This window comes from Mus caroli, unplaced genomic scaffold, assembly GCF_978045245.1.
Source record: "Mus caroli unplaced genomic scaffold, Mus_caroli_1 scaffold_15, whole genome shotgun sequence".
NCBI classification, from domain to species: Eukaryota; Metazoa; Chordata; class Mammalia; order Rodentia; family Muridae; genus Mus; species Mus caroli.
This window is the reverse complement of record NW_028227270.1, coordinates 97,578,504-97,598,958: the sequence shown is the minus strand read 5'-3', so window position 1 is coordinate 97,598,958 and position 20,455 is coordinate 97,578,504. Positions and strand designations below refer to the sequence as shown.

The window sequence follows — 20,455 nt, the reverse complement described above, 5'->3', positions numbered from 1 at the left end:
TATGAAAACTAGAAATAGTTTTTAGGAAAAAGTTGGTTTGTTGATACTGGACTAAAGTCAAAGCCATTTTTCTTTTAAAAGTTATTTTGTTAGTAGTATCAATAAAATCTGTCCCCCTAGATACAAAATTCATATATAAATTCTAGTTACATGTAAAGTTGGTTTCCTGTTTTGAAATTGTCTATGAAGAAAGATTAAGAATGGGAGACATCATAATCTATTCACCTAGAGCTTCCAGAAATAATTATTGTACAGTCCGGCTAAAATGGGCATGCTTTTCATTTGGCCCAAGAACCCTTAGAGGTACTGCCACGCTACAACAGTTGTGCAATTTCAATGAATCCTGTATATAGTTACTAGAAATCATGTTAGTGTTTTTCTGAAGATAATTAGGATTACTCATGCTAAGACATTTGTAAAACTCATTAAAAGATGTACAAAGTTGTGCGTGCCTGTTCGGTTTCATTTTGGTGCGGATAGTAAACTCCCTTACGTCTCCTTAAATATAATGTAAGGAAAAAGACAAAACTCAGTTCGGGTAACCAAGTTCAACAAGTAACCCTTGCAGCCGCTCTGGCATCGCTAAAATCTACATAGTATCTCTTGTTAAATTTTTTTAAAGAAAACGTAATAATTACGGTACTTAATGGTAACAATGTCGCCGAGGAAGCAATATTTAACAAAGACCAGTAAGCCAGGTAATAAACCAGATTTCTATTGGTCACAAATTTAAAGTTGAGACCTGTTATCCAATTAACAAGTACTTCCGCATACGTCACAGGCATTTGAAGATTTCAACCAATCAGGAGCATCTTCCTTCTATAAAAGGAACCCAGAGCCTAACTTCTGCATTTCCTACTTCTTTGTAGAGATGGCTCGTACTAAGCAGACGGCTCGCAAGTCCACCGGTGGCAAGGCCCCGCGCAAGCAGCTGGCCACCAAGGCTGCCCGCAAGAGCGCCCCGGCCACCGGCGGCGTGAAGAAGCCTCACCGCTACCGCCCCGGCACCGTGGCGCTGCGCGAGATCCGGCGCTACCAGAAGTCGACCGAGCTGCTGATCCGCAAGCTGCCGTTCCAGCGCCTGGTGCGCGAGATCGCGCAGGACTTCAAGACCGACCTGCGCTTCCAGAGCTCGGCCGTGATGGCTCTGCAGGAGGCGAGCGAGGCCTACCTTGTGGGTCTGTTTGAGGACACCAACCTGTGCGCCATCCACGCCAAGCGTGTCACCATCATGCCCAAGGACATTCAGCTGGCCCGACGCATCCGCGGCGAGAGGGCTTAATAGGCACGCTTTCTAAGAACCCTGGCACGTAAACTAAAAAGGCTCTTTTAAGAGCCACCTCCATTATCAACCAAAGATGCTGTAGTGCAATTCTGTGTAGAGTCTGTTCCAGGGTTTCCTATTTTAGCCTTACTTCACTATGATGACCACCACCTGACGAAGCAGTCAGAGATGCCTGTTTTTGCAAACGGTTTTCAGTATATCTTCCATCTTGTATGCTTTCAACTAGAATTGGGGTAGGCATTTTAAGCCAGAAACCGGTATGCACTTTTAGCTTCTTGGGATTGTGCTACAAAAGTCCAAGAGTTAACATTTTACTTTGTTTCACCATTCAAACTTGTTACATTGTTGGCCTTTCAATTATTTTTACCTTATTTGGGTTTTGTTTAAAAAGCACGTTTCTCCTTGTCTATGGTTTGTTTTCCTGATCTGGGATTAAAAGGCCTGTTCCTGGCTCAGTTTCATTTAGTTGAGTATACCATTGAAATGACCTTCCCAACTAGTATTACAAACCAGTGCTGCTACCTGGCCGAGTTTAATAGTACTTGGACGGTTTAACATAAAGATTAAACTACGGTTTAAAGAATTTAGTAGGGTGTGGTGGCTTACACCTATAATCCCAATACCTGGGAGACAGGCAGATCTCTGAGATAACCAACCTATTATAGCAAAGTTATATAGCAAAATCCTCGCTTAAAAAAAGAAAAGGGGAAAAAAAATCTATAAAAAGACTCAGAAGAAAGCTTAACCATTTTTTTTTTAGAGTTTAACAAGGAAATAATTAAAAAAAAAAAAAAGGGCCTAGCAAGCACAGAAGTGGATGCTCACAGCTATTGGATGGATCACAGGGCTCCCAATGCAGGAGCTAGAGAAAGCACCCAAGTAGCTAAAGGGTTCTGCAACCCTATTGGTAGAACAACATTATGAACTAACCAGTACCCTGAAGCTCTTGACTCTAGCTGCATATGCATCGAAAGATGGCCTAGTTGGCCATCACTGGAAAGAGAGGCCCATTGGACTTGAAAACTTTATATGCCCCAGTACAGGGGAACGCCAGGGCCAAAAAGTGGGAAAGGGTGGGTAGGGGAGTGGGTGGAAGGGTATGGGGGACTTTTAGGATAGCATTGGAAATGTAAATGAGGAAAATACCTAATAAAAAGTATATATATATAAAAAAAGATAGGAGAGCTTATCTTAACTGATATCAAAAGAGGAAGCAATTGATACTAGGAAGAAAATAGCCATGCCCTTTTAATTAGTGTCTCAGAAAGCAGGTTCAGCCACTGGGATTGGCAAGCAGCTGTAAAAGGAGTGGAGGGAATTCAGAGAAAACAATCCTGGAGTATCAAATTCAAACAGGTTTGTGATTCTGGTCTGTGACCAATAATGATAAAGGGGGAAAAAGACAGTGGTACATGAGTTCAATCCACTGTTCCACCCCTCTGAGATCCCACCCCACGCCTTTGGCCAGCAGAGGGGCAGGCACGGTCTAGGTAGAAAGTTCAGGTCAAGTCAGGACTGCATAGTGTGACTCTGTCTCGAGGGGAAACATATATTATCTCATATCCCATTAAGGTCATAATAATTATTTTTCCCAGGTTTTAAACACATCTTCAGGATAATGAGCTGTTTTTTTTTTTTTTGGTGGTGGGGAGGTTGGTCTAGCAAAGTGATGAATAAAAAGTGTTCTAAACTTTAGGTAAAATTAGAATGTCATGTTTCTACCCAAGGCCAAAGTTCTACTTGTCTCCCTCCTTTAACACTTCTTTATTAAAGTGGATTCTTATCGAAATTTGCTGTTAATTTTCTTCCTAAAGGCTACTAAAGACTATAGTACAGCAAGTTTGCTATTTATAGTTTGCGGCAGAACAGGCTTACATCTGATTCTGCTAAGTCTAAAAACCTCCAAGCATCCCTGGTCTATTGTGAATCAGCTCTTTCCTGCTGTTGATATAGATTCATCTGCCTACGTCTGTGGCTTTACATAAGGCCAAGTGCAGCACGTAGCCTCAGATTAGGTGGTTTTGAGTAATTCTTTAAGCAGGTGTATAAACCAAGGGTTTTATCCTCACTTGAGTTCTTCGTGTATATGCCCAAACCTAGTTCTTTTCATCTGTGGAGAAGAGGGTGGGACTGCTTTCCCTAGCTTTAGTTCCTGTATTGAATAAGGTCCGCAAAGGTTTTATCTAGGTGGTTAATCTTATGTATCAGCATAATGAAATGTTCTCTTGTACTCAGGGTCTGGTCTGGGCAAGGGAGGCAGGATAACACCCGGTGTATCACTAAACTTCTTACTAAGGGTCATTCACCCCCCCCCCCTCCCGTATAGAGCATCCCTGCCTTATCTACTAGGAGATCAACAGGGTGCCGAAGGTGTTTCTGGAGAACATACAAAGCAGGACTGTCACAGTTGCAGATGTGGTCCAAGCACTCTGGTGATGTGCTGTGAGGCCAGTATCTGCAAAAGGCTCTTTTCAGGGCTACACACTCTAAACTAAGGATGACTTGCTAAAGGAATGAGGGTTTCATCAGTGTGTCCAACCTGCATCAACATCTGTATCAACAACCCAGTCAAAGGTAGTTAGCCATTTAAACCTTTTATAATTTTTTTTGTTTTGTTTTTGTTAACAGCATTTTACTAGAGCAGTCTTGTTTCATCCCATAGTGATGTTCCTTAGACTTCCCATGCCCTGGGATGGCAGTTATAGAAAACATTTTTAGGGTACGAACTATACTGTGTATGTTAAGTACTCCCACACTTTCTTTCTTTCTTTCTTTCTTTCTTTCTTTCTTTCTTTCTTTCTTTCTTTCTTTCTTTCTTTCTTTCTTTCTTCCTTTCTCTCTCTCTCTCTCTCTCTCTCTCTCTCTCTCTCTCTCTCTCTCTCTCTCTCTTTCTTTCTTCTAGACAGGGTTTCTCTGTGTAGCCCTGACTGTCCTGGAACTCACTCTGTAGACCTGCCTCTGCCTCCCAAGTGTTGGGATTAAAGGCGTGTGCCACAACTGCCTGGCACTCTCACACTTTTTTACTGAGTTAAATGAAACTTTCTTCAGTTTTGTCCAGATGGTGTACTTTAGCAGCACTAAGCATTAACCTAAACTCACTTATTAGAAATATAACCTTGCCCAGTGTGGTGGCCCTTGGCTTTAGTCCCAGCACTTGGGTAGCAGAGGCAGAGAGAGACAAGCAAATCTCAGTTCTAAGCCAGCATGGTCTATAGATTTAAGACAAGGCCAGCCAGGGCTACACAGGAAAACACTGTTTACAAAGAACCAAACAAAATATAGATCCTCACCTTTCTCAATCTGATGTTTACAGTAAAGAAGGAAGCCTGTTAAATCTCATCTTAAGAGGAACAGACACTAATATCCAGGATGTGGAATGTTCTATGTGTCACTTGTTTTTTTTCTTAAAAAAAAAAAAAAAAATCTTGTCATAATAAGAAAGTGGGGTTAAGGTTCTATCTAGCTCAATTGGAAGAGCGCTAAACCAGCATACTTATCCAGCCATGTGTATTGGGGTTATAGTGGTAAGTCTATAATCCTAGAAGTTGGGAGGTGGGAGCAGGAAGATCATCGGTTCAAGGTGAACTTCAACAGAATGGCCAGTTGAGAGAGACCTTGTCTTTAAAAAAGGAAACAAGACAAAACAAAACAACCAAACAGTAACTGTGTGGCATGTAGTTCAAGTTAAAACAGACTTGACCAATATAGTAGCCAGATAAAATAATTAATTGGATTCTGGCTCTTAAGGATAGTGAGATTTTAACAAAGAGATGTGAATTGGACATTTATTATTATTATTATTACTATTCTTCTTTTTTTTTTTTTTTTTTTTTTCTGAGACAAGGTTTCTCTGTATAGCCCTGGCTGTCCTGGAACTCACTCTGTAGACCAGGCTGGCCTTGAACTCAGAAATCCACCTGCCTCTTCCTCCCAAGTGCTGGGATTAAAGGCGTGCGCCACCACGCCCGGCTTATTACTATTATTCTTAACGTCTTTTGTTTTCAGTCATATGTGAAAATTATACAGAAAATTCCCTTATTCTTGGGTTCATGTTCAAGTACTCAGGGACAAAATTTCATGATGTATGTCTGAAATTTACTTCCAAATGCTTTAGACTAGTAAGTCGCACAAGGGTACGAGTGAGCATGGGTGTGCAAGCACTCACCCACCCTGCCCCCAGTAGAATCGTTGTTAGATGGTAGAGGATACATTTATATATTGGATTGTATTCATTATTTGTATTCAGAAATTTGAGGCAACTTAAATGGATGACACAATTGTGTGTTAGAAACTCTTTAGAGCAATGATGAGAGAGGGGGGCTGGCAGAGGGGTGGGGGGGGGAGAGAGACAGACAGAGAGAGAGAGAGAGAGAGAAAAGAGAGATCCTTTGAGCAGGTAAGTATAAAACCTGTGGGAGAAGCTAGAAGCTTCATGATTCACTGCTCCAAGGCATTGCCCTGGGTCTTGAATTTGAAGTGAGCTGGAGTGGGTGGATCTATGGAGTATTTCAGACATTAGCAAAGGTCAACAGAGATGCCAGATTAAGATATGTACAAGGGACAGTAAACAGTTTAATACTATAGAGAGGGAGAGCAGTATGTGAGGGCAGGCGTGGCAGTATTGAACAAAGAGACTGTAATATAAACAGTATAGAGAACATGTGAATAAGAAATAAGAACAGGACTAAACTGGATGTTATGGTGGGAAACAGTTAGATTATGTTAGTTGTGTGTACTAAATAAAAATAAAGTATGCTGTAACAATGTAATGACAAAGTGTAATTGCTTTTTGTAGCTAAGAAAAACAGATTTGCAGCAGAGACCTTGATGCTGTATCAGTAAAAACTATTGTATTTTGCTTTTTAACCAAAACAATTATGTGCTGTTTTGGCTGCATGCATTAAAATAAAAAATTAAAAATGAAAAAAACAGAGCAGAACAAAACAAAACAAAAAACCAGCTGCCTCCTGAGGCGTGCAGAGCAACAAACAAATTGCAAGACTTGCCTGAGAGCCTTTTGCCACTTGCTTTTGAGTTAGGTACCATTGTAAACTAATGCTTGTCATTATACTAAATAAATCTTAAAATCAAACAGTATCATTGATTTTATGCCGGATACATCATAGTAATGTGTGAAATGACTTAGAAGTGTCAAAGCTGCTGCAGACCAAGTTCAAAAACGTAGGTGGCAGATACTGCAGACACTAACACCCAGAATAGATGACAGGGAGCCTCATTTCCCTCCTTACTAGTAGCCTGCCCGTCCTGTTCGCCTTATCAGACCCAGAGTAAAGTAAGTATATACTCTAAGTGATACTTTCAGATTTTCTTCTTGTACTGTGTGCCCTTGTCTAGGCTTGTGGGGAATAAACTGAGTTTTACTACACTGTACAAAATTTATAAATAATAATATTGATGTATCAAACATAAAAGTGGATGTTATGTCTAGAATGTGGACGCAGAGAAAGGCTTCAGACAGAGAAGCAAGCGATTTGTCTAGAGTCAGCCTGCTGCTTAGAACTAAAGTTGAGGTTTTCTGAAAGCAAGCTTTTCTAGTAAGTTTTAGATGGTGAATTGTTTACCGATTATGTCTAAAATCTACTAGGCTGGGAGGATTTCAAAGGTACTTTTCTCCAAAGCTAAGGCTTTGCTTGTAACTGTTACATTATATGGGTATTCTTGATCAAATAATTAATCAAAATCTAATTGTTGCAGGCCACATTTTAGAGGATGGTCAGATATTTAGAGGAAAGTCAATTTTGTCTTTATTGCTTTTAATTTTATTTGTACTAAGTACTTACTGTGTGTTAGGTTCTATAATTGGCACTGGCAGTACTTGGTCCAGGTAGAAAGGTGAAGGTTGAAAAAGACTTTACATTCTTGAGAGCAAACCACACGTGTACAGATGGAAATTTCATTTGGAAAAAAGGATGTGTTGTTCAGTCTAGTCAGGAGTTTAATTCATGGTTATGGATGAGGTTATAATGCAAGACAGATGTCAGATAAAACACAGGAGTTTGGGTTTTATTTTTTAGAAGCAAGATAATTGTTAAGAAAACTTTATTCTTGTACAAAAGAGATGAAAACTATTTAAAATTGCATTAAAAAACACTGCAGGGGAAAAGATAACTCATCATTAAAATCATTTGAAAAGAACCCAGAAAGCATACATAAGAATCAGAAAAACAGGATGTGTGCTTGGAAGCATGTAATCTTGATATTGCTAAATTAGGAATATAGGGTCCCTAGTGTGCTTTTGGGCCCATCAATTTGACTGCTGGAGAGGTTGTGATCTCATGTATAGCAGGAGCTGTAAATTTGGAACAACTAGTCATTTTGTAGTCGAATCCTTTTCAGTGTGGAAAGCCTGGCTCATAGCAGAGTAACAAGGCTAAGTTGGTAAGTAATAAGGCCACTAAAAAAATATGAACCAGTCTGTTAACTAGTAATGGAATTTTCCCTCTGGAGCAACGTGGTCAGGAAGAGCTGGCAGGCTTGAGCTTTAGCCCGGAAGTGAAACGTTAAGGTTGTAATCAAGAATACAGGGGAAAGAGCACACAGGTTAAAACAGCTCTTTAGGCCTAAGTGAAAATTTGTTCATCTCTTCAAAAATGTCTTTTGCCTTTAACACCTTTAAGGGAGTAAGACTCAGCTAGCATTAGACCTTGCCTGGATTTGATGTTTTATACTTATTACTACATACTGGGGAAACACTTCCACAGCCTAACTACCTTTTGAATTGCCTCAGCCGCACTTTGAATTTTAGAAACAGTAAATAAAGTCGAGAAATGCAAACAGCTCTTTATGATAAAGTGGGTGGCCCTAAAAAGGGCCTTTTAATACAAAGTTCTGAACCTGTTTAGGTCAGCCGCCGAATCCGTAGAGGGTGCGTCCCTGGCGCTTGAGCGCGTAGACCACGTCCATGGCGGTGACGGTCTTGCGCTTGGCGTGCTCCGTGTAGGTGACGGCGTCGCGGATCACGTTCTCCAGGAACACCTTCAGCACACCGCGGGTCTCCTCGTAGATGAGGCCGGAGATGCGCTTCACTCCTCCGCGCCGGGCCAGGCGGCGGATGGCGGGCTTGGTGATGCCCTGGATGTTGTCGCGCAGCACTTTGCGGTGGCGCTTGGCGCCGCCTTTGCCAAGGCCCTTACCGCCCTTGCCGCGACCAGACATGGCTACAGAGCAGTGAGAGTTGAAGTTCCTCAAGCGCCCTCTACAGCTGCTATATATATGGCGAATGCGGACCTTTTAGAGGACTGAAAAGGCGCGGGCGGGAAGGTGATTCTGTATCCGCCCCTCTACCTCACTGGCTGAATCCTATTGCCTGGCGGAAGGCACAGTCCCTGTGGCGAGGGGAATATGAGTTTTCCGCTTTGCTCTTGGAGTTCTTAGTCACTAGTTTGTGTCCTTCAGGAGCGTACTTGTAGGTTCTGATAGCCGATAGTTTATAATTCTCCCAGCCACTCATCATTTTTAAAAAGGAGGTCGTTATCCATACACTTATCTAAAAAACCAGATATAGTAAGGTTATCTTTTAGGTGGAAGATTTACGAAAATGTAACTTCTAAAATTTTGCAAGCATTATAAAATCTCACTTATGAAGCTCTTTGCATTTCTCAGAGGCTTGCACATAGTTCTGTTTTCAAGTCTACAAAGGGCGCTAGTATTGATTGAATATATACTGCTTTCCCCCCCCCCCCCTCCTTTTTTTCGAGACAGGGGTTCTCTGTGTAGCCCTGGCTGTCCTGGAGCTCACTCTGTAGACCAGGCTGGTCTGGAAAGATGGAGACTTGCTCAGGGTTGAAGATCTAATATTTTTAATAAACGCTATTGTTGCTGGGGAGAACTTTTGTGTTTCATGGCCTTTCTAGCCACCGTTTTCTTTTTAGCCTCTGTAGTACTGGTTTGAGTCCCATCCTTGTTTAGAGAGAGGCCATCTTGAAGATGTGCTTTGTCTATTGCTTGTGTGAGACGTTTCTATGATAATGGTAGAGAAACAAACAAACAAACAAAAAACAACAACAACAAAAAAACCCAAAAGTAACTACCATGTACTCAGGATGTGCTTGTCCCAGTTACCCCACAGAACTTTCCTATGCGTCTTTTTAGAAAATCACCAGTCTTTACCCCACTCACTCTGTACATAGCAGTATGCCAAAACTAGTGTGAGAACAGTGGGGTTAAATAGCACAGTGGATTCCTCTCCCCTACCCAAGGAACTTAAAGGTCACTTAAGGGGAAACTAAGTTCAGGCTGAGAAGTGTGACATGATATCAGCTCAGCATATTCCTTCCTTCCTGTTGCCTAGCAAGTACCCCAGTGAAGCAGCCATATCCTGGTTGCATTGACCTTGCCCTGAAACTTGTTGAGCACAGTGTCAGTTTTCTAGACTGTAGAAGGGGATGTATTTGCACACTGGAGAATGGGCTTTTCTAAAAAATCGAGGACTTGGAATACTCAAGTATGCAAGATGCTATTTAGCTTCCACACACAGTTAAAAGGTGTTACAGAGGGGAGAGAGAAATGGGAGGGGGGATTTAAATGTTTAAAGGTGCCCATTTTAGAAAATGAACTTGATACATACTCTTGGATATGAGTTTCAAGGTGCCAGTATCTTCATGCAATGTTAACAGAAAGGGATTTAAAATTGATAATTCTGATTTTTATAGACGTTTTGAGCCCATTTGTCTTAAATTTGTCTTCTTCCCCATCTACTATGATTGTTTTCCTGTTATTATTCCTACTAAAGTTGTCTTCTTCTCTTTATATATTTCTTTTCTTGCTACCTATTTATTAGGCCTATTTTTTCCTTCTGAAACAGTGCTTGGTTTCTTCATGTAGCCATAGCTGTCCTGGAACTTGCTCTGTAGATGGACCTTAATTTTAGAGATCTACCACCACAACCAGGTTGATTTTTATTTTATACAACCACCCTTTCCTGTAGATTTGAAAGTCTCTAGGTATTAGAATACCCAAGAATGTGTCTCCCTGTAGAATACCTCATGAGGATGTAATCTCTCACCTGTTACTATGGTAATGGTGTGCATTTGTGTGTATGTGTGTGTATTTGCTTATCTAATTCTCACAAAATTGAGAGAAGAGGACGAAGTCATACGTTTCACTGCTCTCACACCTCTAAGGGATTTTTATCGCCTGTTTTTAATCTCTACAAAATAGTACAAGCCGTACTACAGAGTATAGTTGCTGTTTTTCAGGATGTAATTATATTTTGGAGTTAAGACCAAAACCACATTTGTGATATTCGCCTCAACAGTCATGAGTGGGAATGAGTGAAGCTTCTTATGCTTTCAAGTTTGTAGTCCCATGGTTGATCCCTTTTCCAGGAACTTTATTCTTGCTGCAGTTATCATAATGACTACTGACTATGAAATGTTTAAGTCCTTTGGTGGATACCACCTGCTAATTCTTTTGTTTGTGACAGACTGTATTATATATGTAATGTATTCAATGAGGTCAGCAGCTATCATGGAAATTTAAAAAACAGATTTTCTTTCAAATTCTGTTTGTTTTTAATAATGAAATTCAAATCATTTTAAAACTGGAAATATGCAGAAAACTGCTGTGATAAGTGTTGGCAAGGGGAAACAGCTGCATAACACAGTGTCCTGAAACATGGCGTATAACACAGCTGTAAACTTTGTACTCTAAACACGGAGTGAGTTGTTAAGTCAGGTTATATGTCACTATTCTTCAGCTCCCAGTTGCTAAACTTCTGTTCCTTCTTGACCTAGGTATCTTTTTTCTTTACATGTGATAGTTGGTCTACACTTCTATATTAAATCTGAAAAATATGTGCTTTCAGCTTTTGATCTACAATAGGGATGGCACAGACTCATCACGTCTCCAGAAAATGGCTAAATTACTAAAACACGAAAACCGAAGGGGAATTACACACTGGTATCTCAAATATCTTTAAAAATCCAATCGATATTTTCTACAATAATTATTCCCCCGGTATGCACTGCTTTCCCATCTAGTGCCAATTCCTACAGCTTGGTGCAGATAGCCCTGGAAGCTTGTGTTGTTGCTTTCTCGAAAAACTCAAATTTCCCTATGTATTTCCGTGAAAACAAGTTATTCCATAGAGTCCTGAAAGGATAAGAATGTGAGGAACCATGTCCTGAAACAAAAGTTTGCTAATGACCGCGAGAGAAGTAGTATTTTTAAGGAAAACCTTAAAGTTGTCCCAATTTTCGTCAAGTTTGAAAGAGAGTTGGGGCAATCAGAGAAGTTTCAGGGTGCCGATTTTGAACATAGGTGCACAAATTAAGGCAAGAATGTAGCCTACAGGCTCTCGGATCAGTTTCCCCCAAGTCCCTAATTATTTCGTGCCCATATTTTTTATATTTTTATACTTTTTTGAGGGGCAACAAACACAGCCACAAGGCAAAGCTGAAGATCCTTTCTCTGGCAGCGCGGCGCACGGCGCACGGCGCAGGGAACCAATCACCACGCAGCTTCTCTCTATATAAACCGAGAGCCTGCAGCACTGGGAACAACCTTCTCTGACTGTTTGTGCTTACTTTTTGCTTTACTAGTAAAGCTTAAAACATGTCCGAGACCGCTCCCGCGGCGCCTGCTGCCCCTGCACCTGTGGAGAAGACACCTGTGAAGAAGAAGGCGAAGAAGACCGGCGCCGCTGCTGGGAAGCGCAAGGCGTCCGGACCCCCGGTGTCCGAACTCATCACCAAGGCTGTGGCCGCTTCCAAGGAGCGCAGCGGCGTGTCCCTGGCCGCGCTCAAGAAGGCGCTGGCGGCCGCGGGCTACGATGTGGAGAAGAACAACAGCCGCATCAAGCTCGGCCTGAAGAGCCTGGTGAGCAAGGGCATCCTGGTGCAGACCAAGGGCACCGGCGCCTCCGGCTCCTTCAAACTCAACAAGAAGGTGGCTTCTGGCGAGGCCAAACCCAAGGCCAAGAAGGCCGGCGCGGCCAAGGCCAAGAAGCCCGCGGGAGCAGCAAAGAAGCCCAAGAAGGCGACTGGTGCTGCCACACCCAAAAAGGCGGCCAAGAAGACTCCGAAGAAGGCGAAGAAGCCCGCGGCGGCTGCCGGCGCCAAGAAAGTTTCCAAGAGTCCCAAGAAGGTGAAGGCTGCTAAGCCCAAGAAGGCAGCAAAGAGCCCAGCCAAGGCCAAGGCTCCCAAGGCTAAGGCTCCCAAGCCTAAAGCTTCTAAGCCGAAGGCCACAAAGGCAAAGAAGGCTACCCCTCGCAAGAAGTAGAGTGGTGCGCCCTGCTTTGAAAATCTCAAACGGCTCTTTTCAGAGCCACCCACAACCTCATTGAAAAGAGCTGAACCTTTCCTGGTTTTCGCATTGTATGTCAGCTGACACTGTAAGTCAGCTCAGGCTATGTGTTCCGAGGCAGATCAATACTGTGCACTTTTGTTGTACTGGGTACATTCTGGAGCATCTAAACTTTAGCGATAGATTGCAACATTTTCAGCTCCAGTTTGGTTTCTGGCCGGCAGTATATGCCTTGTGTGTGTGCTCCACACACGTGTTTATATTCCAAGAGTTTGGCGGGAAGTCTTTTTCTAATGTCGCTAGGCGTGATAAGGCATAGGGGGTTCTCTAGGAAGCCACTCTCAAAATAGTCGCTACAGGCTGGAGCTTCTGTGTTAAGTTTTTCTTTCCAATCCGTCTACACACGGTGGTTTTGAGAATTAACCAATCAAGCTGTACTTTCAGTCATGAGCGTTGCACCAATCAGAGATTGTGATATTAAGATTTACGTTTACGTACTGGGACGCTGGCGTTATTTTCTCTGTCCCCGCCCCTTTGTTCCCCTCAGAGCTCTGGAATTCTGTCCTAAGAAATTTTAATTGTGTTTTCCGAGAAACTGAAAGCGCTCCTATTTTCCCAAAACTTAGCCACCCTCACAGTTTTTAGGCACTGATCACATTGTCACTATTAATGTGGAAGGTTTTTTAATACCCTGGTGGTTAGGTTTTAGTAAGGAAATTGAATACCACTTACAGTTCTGCACATTCCTTTCTCATACATTGTTCTGAGAGTATCTGTTCTCCCTTACTTGGTCAGTAGATCAGTAGTAGGCTGAGGACGTGGAAGAAAAACCATTTTGGAAGGTTTGGTTTGTAGTTTGACTTCTCAAATTTGGGCAAACAAAACAAGCACATAAAAACACAAACCAACCCTAACTATCCTTCAGGAAGCTGATCAAAATTTGGTGGATGCCATTTCCATTTCATTATTGAAAGTATTAAAGTTTGTGTGTGTGTGTATGTGTGTATGTATATATATGTATTTATTTATTGAAAGTGGGAGCCGCCTCTTTTTTCATCCTGATGATGTAAGAATTCTACAGATGTTTAATTGAGCTCCTCATAGGAAGAAATTACATATTACTTAAAAAAATATTTTTATAGTGTGTGTGTGTGTGTGTGTGTGTGTGTGTGTGTGTAGGTCAGAGGACAACCTGCAACACAGCTGGGGCTTCAGGTCTGGAGGCAGGCAAGCACCTGGTATAAGCCATCAAATCTGAATCGTCTACATTTCAATCTAGCATTTCATTAGAGGAGAATGGGTAAAGGATCTTGTAGTCTAGCCTCAAGAGCTGCGTTCAATCCAGGGATCCATATGTTGGAAGAACACAGGCTCCTAAAAGATGGCTTTTGACCTCCACAGGCCAGTGCTTGTGTAAGTCACCCTCCGCTTGACATCTAGCCCAGATAAGGTAAAGCTATAGTAATAGGCACTGAATTACTGAATTTGATTTCATGTAATTTAAAAAAATAATGTAAAGGATAGGTAAGCTCCTATTACATTTTGAAGTGCCTGTGACATCAGAATTGTATGTGTAATCAGATGTTTGTAGAATACTCTTCAGTTATTGTGTCTCTGAATGAAGTTCATGTGTATGAGTGTTCTTTCTGTCTGCTGATGGAGTTGATTATCTAACGATGTTAATGCTCAATAAATACACAGGTAAAATCTGATCAGACTTACTACTTTTCTCATCCCCTACACTTTAAGTCCTTAAAGGTCATTAACTTAAGAATGTGTGTTATGTGTGTTTACATTTACCACAGCCATTTTCATTGACTACACAACAAAAAGGAAATTTTGGGCTGTTGAGCAAGTCTCCAGTAGAACAAAACCTGATTTAAATGCTCGATGCCATGTTAATGCCCTTTAATCTCAGGCAGATACAGGCTCATCTTTCTCTTGTTTCCCTCTACTGTGTCAATATATTTGGAAGAATTTCCAAAATTTCATGAACTGAATTAGAATATTGTCTGATAGTAATTGGATTTAGAGATTTAGAATAAATATATAAGCATATAGTAAAATGTTTATGAACACATGGGAATATTCTTCTGACCTTGAACTCTATGGTCTAATTTCTTACCATCTCCCTTAGCTGCTCAATCATGCCACTTCAAATTTAGGGAGTTCATAAAATGGAAAAATGTCAGTATGTGAAATGTCAATATTACTATTTGTGGATGGATTAAAAAATTCAGGAAAATAAGGAAATGTCATTTTTGAATTATTTTTTTATTTTTTATTTATTTTTTGTTTTTTGGAGACAGGGTTTTTCTGTGTAGCTAGCCCTGGCTATCCTGGAACTAACTCTGTAGTCCAGGCTAGCCTTGAACTCAGAGATTCATCTGCCTCTGCCTCCAAATGCTGGGATTAAAGGCATGTGCCACCACTGCCCAGCTATTTTTGAATTTATTTGCATTTTTGCTAACATTTCTGTGAGATAAAGCTGTTGGTTACTCATGAATCATCTCTTTTCTTTTTTTCTTTTTGGTTTTTCGAGACAGGGTTTCTCTGTATAGCCCTGGCTGTCCTGGAACTCACTTTGTAGACCAGGCTGGCCTCAAACTCAGAAATCTGCCTGCCTCTGCCTCCCGAGTTCTGGGATTAAAGGCGTGCGCCACCACGCTCGGCTCATCTCTTTTCTTATTCATCATTGAAGGTCATTGTCATGGAACATACTATAACAGCAAGAGACATCTTAGTTATATATAGCAAAGGAGTCTTTGGACTCCAAACCATTGGTTATATAAATACTTTATTCTTCAGTAATAAAACACTGATAGTGCCATAATTTTAGGTGTACTGCATAGTCTTTATTCTAAGACCACATTTAAACTTCACTCTGTAGGAAAGAATATCCATACACTCACTGCTCATGATTTGTTTAGTTACCTGAAGTTTGTTATCACATGACTGACTGGCTCAGGTGGAATGCTTCAGGCCTTTGGTATTTTTTAATCCTTCTGCAACAGAGGCAAGACAATCCGGGGAAAGCACCAACATCATAAATATCAGAAAATGAGATTTGATATCTGATCAGAGGGGCAGCACTAAACTTGCAAAGACTGACTGCTGACTCAGTTTCCCCACCCTGGACAACCAGATGGGTAAAGATAAGATGGAGGACCAGTCTCTAGAATGCTACTGGACTTGCTGTCTTTTCACATCATTGTGACATCACAAACACAGGTTCAAGAGTCAATTTCTAGAAACAAACAAACAAACAAAACCCACCACCACCACCACCACCACCACCACCACCAAAACCAAACCAACAGAAAGAAGCTCTTTTTAATTTTCTGCATGTGAGAGACAGAGCTGCTTAAATCTTGTCCCACTGTGTAGATTGATGATTATAGGAGATGCCTATGGTTTACGTTTGGTCTACTGTGTGGAGAAATGCAGGCAGACTTGTTAACAATTCTTCTTTGCCTCTGTGCTATATCTTTTTCCTGAGTATGGACAGAACTCTTTAAGTGGTAATGCTTCATTTTGATCAACTTTTGGATAAGGGAGGTCTGTAGAATTTTTAAAATCATCATCATAACTATGACTGCAAGACTTAAAGAGGCTGGTGAAGATGAAGGTTTTAGTAGTTGTTGCTTTGGGGAAAATAGCGAGGTCTGGCTTTCTTACTTTGGGGATGAGTTTTTAAGCCTTGCTTTGGGAGGAGGTGGAGAAAGGAGAGTGTTGAAGGTAAGAACTTTTATTTCTGAAACTTCCTCTAAGACTTAGGTCATTACATTAATTTGAAGTTTGAAATTATTTTGAGGCAGGATCTCATTATTTATCTTGGGATGGATATAGATGTAAATCCTGATATAGAACATGTTGGCTTTTTACTAATAGAGATCCACCTGCCTCTGTTTACCAGTCTTGGGATTAAAGGCCTCAGTTTGAATTTTGAGACAGATATTTCTCACTTATTTCATGCTAGACTCAAACTTGATATATAGCCAAGGATAATCTTCAATTTCTGGTCCTTTTCCCTCAATTTCCCAAGTTTTGAGATTACAGACATCTGCTACCTTGCAAATATTCTGAGACTTGAATTTTTGGGGGGTTTAAAAGAATTTTTATACTTGTAATTATGAAATGACTACACAGCATTCTGTGTCTCTCACTCTATGTCACATTAGATTGACATCTTTTAGTATCAGAGTGTATGCACTACCTGTGTGGATGTGCTGATGAACAGTCTAGGTATCGCCATTACATTTCATAAATTTCAATGTGGGAGAAAATACTTAAAGTTGGAAGTACCATGTTAGGTTTTTTTTTTTTTCCAAATGAGAATTTCAGCTTGCAGAGTGAACGTCTGAACTTTTTTAAAAAAAGATTTATTTACTTTATGCTTATGAATACACTGTAGCTGTCTTCAGATATACCAGGGGTGGCATCGGACCACACTACCAATGGTTGTAAGCCATTATGTGGTTGTGGGGAATTGCACTTGATCTCTGCAACAGTAGTCAGTGATCTTAACCCCTGAGCCATCTCTCTAGCAGGAAAGCCTGAACTAAAAGTTTATTTTTACATTACATGTTGGGAATACAGTAATAAAGTATTATCAATAAAAAAAATAATTGAATTGTGTAGTATAAGAGATACTCTAAAGTGTTTTTGTTACGAGTTGTATTGGGTTTTAAGAAGGTACATATATATATTACAAGATTCACCTGTGATCTTAATTGAATTATTTGATGATTCATTCTAAAAGCATTTGAGCACCAACTATTACTTTTATTGGTTGTGAAGATTTGCATAAGATTTAGAAGCAATTGAACTCTGGCATCATCCCTGATAGGGTCAGCTTCTGAGTCCACCACTGAGCCCATACTTAGTGTATGGAAAATAAAAGGAGGGAGGCATCAGGGCTTCTTTAAATTTCATTAGGGGGAAATCCACTTTCTCTTTGCCAGAAAAATGAAATTTTGTTCTAACTCTGGCTTTAGTTAGAAAGATGGCATTCTAATTTTACCTAAAATTTAGAACACTGTTTATTCATCACTTTTCTAGACGACTCCTCCAACCTCCATCCCCCTCGCTTTTTTTAAGCGAGGATTTTGCTATATAACTTGCTATAATAGGTTGGTTAGCTCCGAGATCTGCCTATCTCCCAGGTGTTGGGATTAAAGGTGTAAGGCACCACACCCTACTAAATTCTTTAAAGCAGGACTTCAACGGTAGTTTAATCTTTATGTTAAACCGTCAAAGTACTATTAAACTCGGCTAGTTTACTGGCCTATAATCCCAGTAGTTGGGAAGGTCATTTCAATGGTATACTCAATTAAATGATAAACTGAGCAAGGCACAGGCCTTTTTAATCCCAGATCAGGAAAACAGAAACCGTAGACAAGCAGAAACGTGCTTTGAAAACAAAACTAACCAAAATTAGGTAAAAACAATTGAAAGGCCAACAATGCAACAAGTTTGAATGGTGAAACAAAGTAAAACGTTAACTGTTGGGACTTTTTTACTACTGGACTGCAACCAATCCCAAGAAGCTAAGTGCATACCTGTTTCTGGCTTAAAATGCCTAGCAATTCTAGGAGTTGAAAGCACACAAGAGCTCCTGAAAGCCTTGTTTCCAAAAAAAACAAAAAACAAAACAAAACAGGCCACTCTAACTGCTTCGTCGGGTGGTGATCATAGTCAAGAAAGGCCAAAATTGGAGAACCCTGGAACAGACTCTACAGACATGCACTACAGCATCTTTGATGGATAATGGAGGTGGCTCTTAAAAGAGCCTTTTTAGTTTACGTGCCAGGGTTCTTAGAAAGCGTGCCTATTAAGCCCTCTCGCCGCGGATGCGTCGGGCCAGCTGGATGTCCTTGGGCATGATGGTGACACGCTTGGCGTGGATGGCGCACAGGTTGGTGTCCTCAAACAGACCCACAAGGTAGGCCTCGCTCGCCTCCTGCAGAGCCATCACGGCCGAGCTCTGGAAGCGCAGGTCGGTCTTGAAGTCCTGCGCGATCTCGCGCACCAGGCGCTGGAACGGCAGCTTGCGGATCAGCAGCTCGGTCGACTTCTGGTAGCGCCGGATCTCGCGCAGCGCCACGGTGCCGGGGCGGTAGCGGTGAGGCTTCTTCACGCCGCCGGTGGCCGGGGCGCTCTTGCGGGCAGCCTTGGTGGCCAGCTGCTTGCGCGGGGCCTTGCCGCCGGTGGACTTGCGAGCGGTCTGCTTAGTACGAGCCATGGCAGAGCAGGAGAAACAGGGACAGAGGGTTCGGGCTGCTCCTATTTATGCTGGAAATGCGTCGCTCTGATTGGATTCTGGCCAGCAGCACTCAGGCGTCATTCGGAATTTGCGGAAGTGCATCTGGGGATTGACGATTGGCTGATTCCTGTAGTGCGATTTTTTGATTGCTAAATAACCAATGGTAATTCCGTCCCCTTAAATAATCAGCTTCTAAGTGCTGTTTGGTAAGCCCGGAGACATTTTACAGACGAACGTTATTCGTGTCATCTTCCGGTTGTGAACCTGACTTACTATACACAAAGCATGTCCCAGAACAACGTGCTCTAGAATTCTAGTTTAACCATTTCCCTGCCTCTGCCATTATCTGCTATTATAAATATGTATATATACACACACTCATATACATGCGCACACATTTACACACACACACATATGGAAATTGCTAATGCAGTTTATCTGGCGGCCACTACCTGCCAGGAGCTTTGCTAATTTATACTTCCAGGTTCCCGGAACCATGCTCCACCTACGGAGCCTTTCCCCGGTTATTATTTTCCTCGAATTAGTTAGTGTCACGTAAATGACAACTGTAGTTTTGAATGTGTTTAAAATGTAAGTTAAATTTCTTTCCAGAGACCAGCACGATCACTTTGTTTTGTGTTGGAGCAGAGTGAGAAACTACCCGAAAACTCGAGAAAGATGGCGTCGCGGTGTTTCTGAAGATCCTTTGTGTTGCCTTGCGGTTCATCTGTGGAGACCTGAGGTTCCCAGACAAATAATACTTGGTTCTTGCCCACATTATAGAACCTTTCTTATTTTCAGGCACAGATGAGACAGCTTATTTTCAAATTACAGTATGGTCGGTTAATAGCAAGTATAAAACGAATCCATCGGGTACAAAATTCACCTAGTGGTAGTCAAGCAATCTGCACTATCCCTTGCAAAATAGTCATTTCTTTCGTCCCACAAGGTTTTAGAAATTTGGTCCAATCAGAGTTTAGATCGGTAACTCCTCGTTTGCATATTCCTGCAGTGACAAATAATGTTGGGAAGAATCCCAATACTTTCCTGTCACTTTACTAATCTGAAAACAAGAATGTGTTGAGACAGGGGATTTGCACCCGATATTTTGAGATGCTTTTAAATAGTTTTCTGTTACAACCTTGTATAAAAAGCACACAGGGGAAGTGGAAGAATGAATGCATTATGACCCAAATTCCCAGTTTTCTACTGGGTTCACTGTGACGATGCTTCTCAAGAGAAAGACAAACATCAATAAATAGCGCATGATTGAGGAGCCCTCATAAGTCAAGACCCGAAGAAGACCTAACTGGACACTTGGGAAGATTCAGTTTGGATTAGGTCATAGTGCTTTTTATGTATACTCCATACAGCCTGTAGTAAATGTTTTCCCTTGATAAATGAGATGTGATTTCTGCAGGTTCAATATGGGGGGTTGTTTTCTGCTTGGAAGCAGGACAAGACAGGACAAGTGAATGTGACTTTCTGACAGCTGCTGTTTGTTTTTTGTCTTGTTCTTTTTCCTTTTTAAAATGATGTATATGGGTTTTACCAGCATGTGTATACATTGCAGCACATGACTTGGAGGCCAGAGGAGGGTCTCAGACCCATTGAGACTGGAGATGGTTGTCAGCTACCAA

At 41.4% G+C, this 20,455-nt stretch overlaps 4 protein-coding genes across 4 annotated transcripts; 2 read left to right on the top strand and 2 right to left on the bottom strand.

The window, feature by feature from the left end:
• The first annotated feature begins 857 nt into the window (after positions 1–857).
• Positions 858–1,989, top strand: LOC110308099 (histone H3). The gene has a single exon (XM_085831227.1). The coding sequence runs from the start codon at positions 872–874 to the stop codon at positions 1,280–1,282; it is 411 nt and encodes a 136-aa protein (XP_085687353.1). The 5' UTR covers positions 858–871; the 3' UTR covers positions 1,283–1,989.
• Positions 1,990–7,465: 5,476 nt separating this feature from the next.
• LOC110308112 (histone H4) lies at positions 7,466–8,493 on the bottom strand. The gene has a single exon (XM_021180467.3). The coding sequence runs from the start codon at positions 8,459–8,461 to the stop codon at positions 8,150–8,152; it is 312 nt and encodes a 103-aa protein (XP_021036126.1). The 5' UTR covers positions 8,462–8,493; the 3' UTR covers positions 7,466–8,149.
• Positions 8,494–11,798: 3,305 nt separating this feature from the next.
• LOC110308094 (histone H1.3) lies at positions 11,799–13,047 on the top strand. The gene has a single exon (XM_021180446.3). It carries the CDS (start codon positions 11,861–11,863, stop codon positions 12,524–12,526), a length of 666 nt encoding a protein of 221 aa, XP_021036105.1. The 5' UTR covers positions 11,799–11,860; the 3' UTR covers positions 12,527–13,047.
• Positions 13,048–15,882: 2,835 nt separating this feature from the next.
• On the bottom strand, positions 15,883–18,869 carry LOC110308109 (histone H3). The gene has a single exon (XM_029468398.2). The coding sequence runs from the start codon at positions 18,792–18,794 to the stop codon at positions 18,384–18,386; it is 411 nt and encodes a 136-aa protein (XP_029324258.2). The 5' UTR covers positions 18,795–18,869; the 3' UTR covers positions 15,883–18,383.
• Between the last annotated feature and the right edge of the window lie 1,586 nt (positions 18,870–20,455).

Excerpts from the sequence above, each read along its gene's own strand:
- LOC110308112 (XM_021180467.3), bottom strand. The coding sequence starts at position 8,461 with ATGTCTGGTCGCGGCAAGGGCGGTAAGGGCCTTGGCAAAGGCGGCGCC.
- LOC110308094 (XM_021180446.3), top strand. The coding sequence starts at position 11,861 with ATGTCCGAGACCGCTCCCGCGGCGCCTGCTGCCCCTGCACCTGTGGAG.
- LOC110308099 (XM_085831227.1), top strand. The coding sequence starts at position 872 with ATGGCTCGTACTAAGCAGACGGCTCGCAAGTCCACCGGTGGCAAGGCC.
- LOC110308109 (XM_029468398.2), bottom strand. The coding sequence starts at position 18,794 with ATGGCTCGTACTAAGCAGACCGCTCGCAAGTCCACCGGCGGCAAGGCC.